Consider the following 2,594-nt stretch of genomic DNA (forward strand, 5'->3'; position numbering starts at 1 on the left):
GCGTAATTTAGAGATGGTGCGGGCGCGGGTCGATGTACCTTGGCTACTTACTGTTGTATGCATGTGCACTAGTGTTGCGCGAGACGTGGAAGAGGGGGAGATTGGAGGTGAGAGATAAAAGTTGGAAGCGCAGTCACATAAGGGGGCGAAATTGGTCTACGACTGAATTCGGCAAGTTCGCCGATTGACCTCTAAAGTCGCCTTGGCCGACGACGCCTGCGACGTTGTCCAAAACATGCAACTCGAGCGACGCAGGCGCAGCGGAGCATAGATCTCTGGACGCCAAGCACACCGACAAGCGTCATCTATCATCATCCATGTTGCCCGCTGACCGCCGCCCTCGGCGTCACCATCGCTGCCCACCGCCTGTGCCCGGCAGAGGCCAGTGCGAGTTGAGCGTGACAGTCATCCGCCTCGCCGGACGTACTGCGTGCAGAGTATCCGCCACAATCCCCAGACGCCACAAAGAAGCGACGATGCGCGGATCGCGGATATGCTTGTCCGTTTGAGGCAGTCTGCTTTTGCCACTCTCGATACTTGATGTTACAAGCAAGCAGTTGCGCGCACCGTTGCAAGCGAGAGATCGCTCAACGTAAATGCTGCAGCTGGACTTGAATTAAATACTCTGGAGGCACAGGCACCTGACGTCACCGGTAATGTCGCATCCCACTTTCAACATACCCCGTGATCAGTATCTCCCCATCCGCTCTTCCACCTCGCCCAAGCAGCGTCGGAACGCCCCACAGTAGCGAGGCATGCTACGATTCTGGGCTCCAGACTTGCTCGCCCTCCGCTCTCGCACTGTACCCAGCTGGCTCCCGATAAGCGGCGGAATGCCTCGAGCAAGCGGCTCTGGTGTGTGCGTCACCGACGCAGAAGTCACCAGACGCCCCGGAAGCCAAGCCCATTCTGCTTTTTGTCAGCGTCACCTGCTCACCCGCCCTCTTATACTTATCCCAATCCCGGGCTCCAGTTGACATTTCCATTTCCCCATCCATCCACCGTTGGCTTCAGCGATGCTTGTCGTCGGCGTCCTCCTCTTCGGCCTCGCGGCGGCGCAGGTGCCCCCGATCACCCCCACCCTCTTCTTCAACCTCACCATCAACCCGCAGGACGGATTCCCCTCCTTCTCTACCGGCGAGTGGGACCTCATGAACATGACGACGGGGTGGGCGGCGCGCGCGCTCATAAACGGCCGCATGGGCCAGGCGCAGATGTGGATGAACGGGCCCTTCTGCACCGCCGTCTCCATGCAGGGCGAGTACAGCACGCCCGAGCTACAGTGGAACGAGAGCACGCCTGTCCCCGTCCGCCTCGTCCTCGACACCACGGCGACGGTGAACGCCCAATCGGGCGGAGGGGACGTGCGCCTCGCCGCCGAAGGCGACTGGCACTACTGCGCGCCACGCGTCGACGTCGACGGCGTCGATTTCTGGCTGTACAACATGACGATCACGACCGGCATGGTCGCCGCGGCGTAAGTCCATCACCGGCCAACGGCTAATGGCAGGTCCGACATTCTCCTCGTCCCCGGCCGCAGCCAGTCGATCCTCGACGACCATAACAGCATCAACGACTTTTTCCACGTCACGAGCCCCGACGCATACGTCAACTGGGTACGGCAAGCGGGCGCGAGCGTGCGCTTCGACACGACGCTGCACCCCGTCGTCGTCGTCTTCGACATGCCATACTCGACTGGCTTCTTCAGACTGTACGGCAGCGTCGGGCCGGACCACTCGGACCTCGAGATCCGGGTCGACCCCCCGCTGCCCGGCGTGCCTGCCGGCGGGCTCGTCGCCGTCAACCCGAACCGCACGAGAGAGGCGAACGAGCGTCTCCTCTTCGCGGCGCCGGTCGACCCGCACACGCGATACACTGTCACCATCCCGCTGCGGAGGGGACAGGAGCAGGCGCTAACCAAGGTCGACTTCCTCTCAGGATTGGGGTGGGTGTGGAGATGGACGTGCTGACGCTAGCGTGGGCAACTACTGGCCCGAGGAACCGGCCGTCACGGACGGCCTCACGCCGCAGACTTCGATCGGTGGCCGCGGCCTTAGTGGTGGTGCGATCGCCGGCATAGTGGTGAGTGGTGTTTGCTGGGAATAGCCCTCTGTGTCTCTTGTCTCTTGTAGTGTCCTCCATCCTCCGTCATCCATATTCTTCGTCCTCGGTAATTCTCCATTCCTCACTCCCTCTCTCTTCCAATCTCTTCATCCCGCTCCTGTTCCGGTCTGTTCCGTGTACGCGGGCTCCAGCCTCCGGCCTCCGCTTGCCCAGCTCCAGACCCTCGCTGACGCCAGATCGGCGCCCTCGCGGCCGTGACCCTCCTCCTCGCCGCAGCATTCATCTACCGCGCACGCCGCAAGACGCGCCGCGACACCCAGCGCTGGAGCGACGTCAAGCTCCGCCGCATGTCTCTCTCCCCGCAAGTCTCGCCGCCGCGTGACGTCAAGACGCCCCTCCCCCCGTCTCCCATATCGCCCGTCAGCCCGCCCCAGCGTGCTCACCACTACCCGCCCAGCGCCGAAGACCTGCACGCCGAGCCGCGCACGCCGTGGCCGTGGACCGAGCGGCCGGGCCAGGCCCGTGTGTGA

The 2,594-nt window shown here is 63.0% G+C and overlaps 1 protein-coding gene across 1 annotated transcript; it reads left to right on the forward strand.

Moving 5' to 3' along the window:
- Positions 1 to 1,016: 1,016 nt before the first annotated feature.
- COLE_07023 (uncharacterized protein) lies at positions 1,017 to 2,594 on the forward strand (the record flags this gene model as incomplete). The annotated part of the gene is made up of 4 exons (XM_018424374.2): positions 1,017 to 1,477; positions 1,511 to 1,945; positions 1,977 to 2,082; positions 2,301 to 2,594. The coding sequence occupies 4 exons, from the start codon at positions 1,017 to 1,019 to the stop codon at positions 2,592 to 2,594; spliced, it is 1,296 nt and encodes a 431-aa protein (XP_018275701.1).

The sequence above is a fragment of the Cutaneotrichosporon oleaginosum genome (genome assembly GCF_008065305.1).
Source record: "Cutaneotrichosporon oleaginosum strain ATCC 20508 chromosome Unknown ATCC20508_contig06, whole genome shotgun sequence".
NCBI classification, from domain to species: domain Eukaryota; kingdom Fungi; phylum Basidiomycota; class Tremellomycetes; order Trichosporonales; family Trichosporonaceae; genus Cutaneotrichosporon; species Cutaneotrichosporon oleaginosum.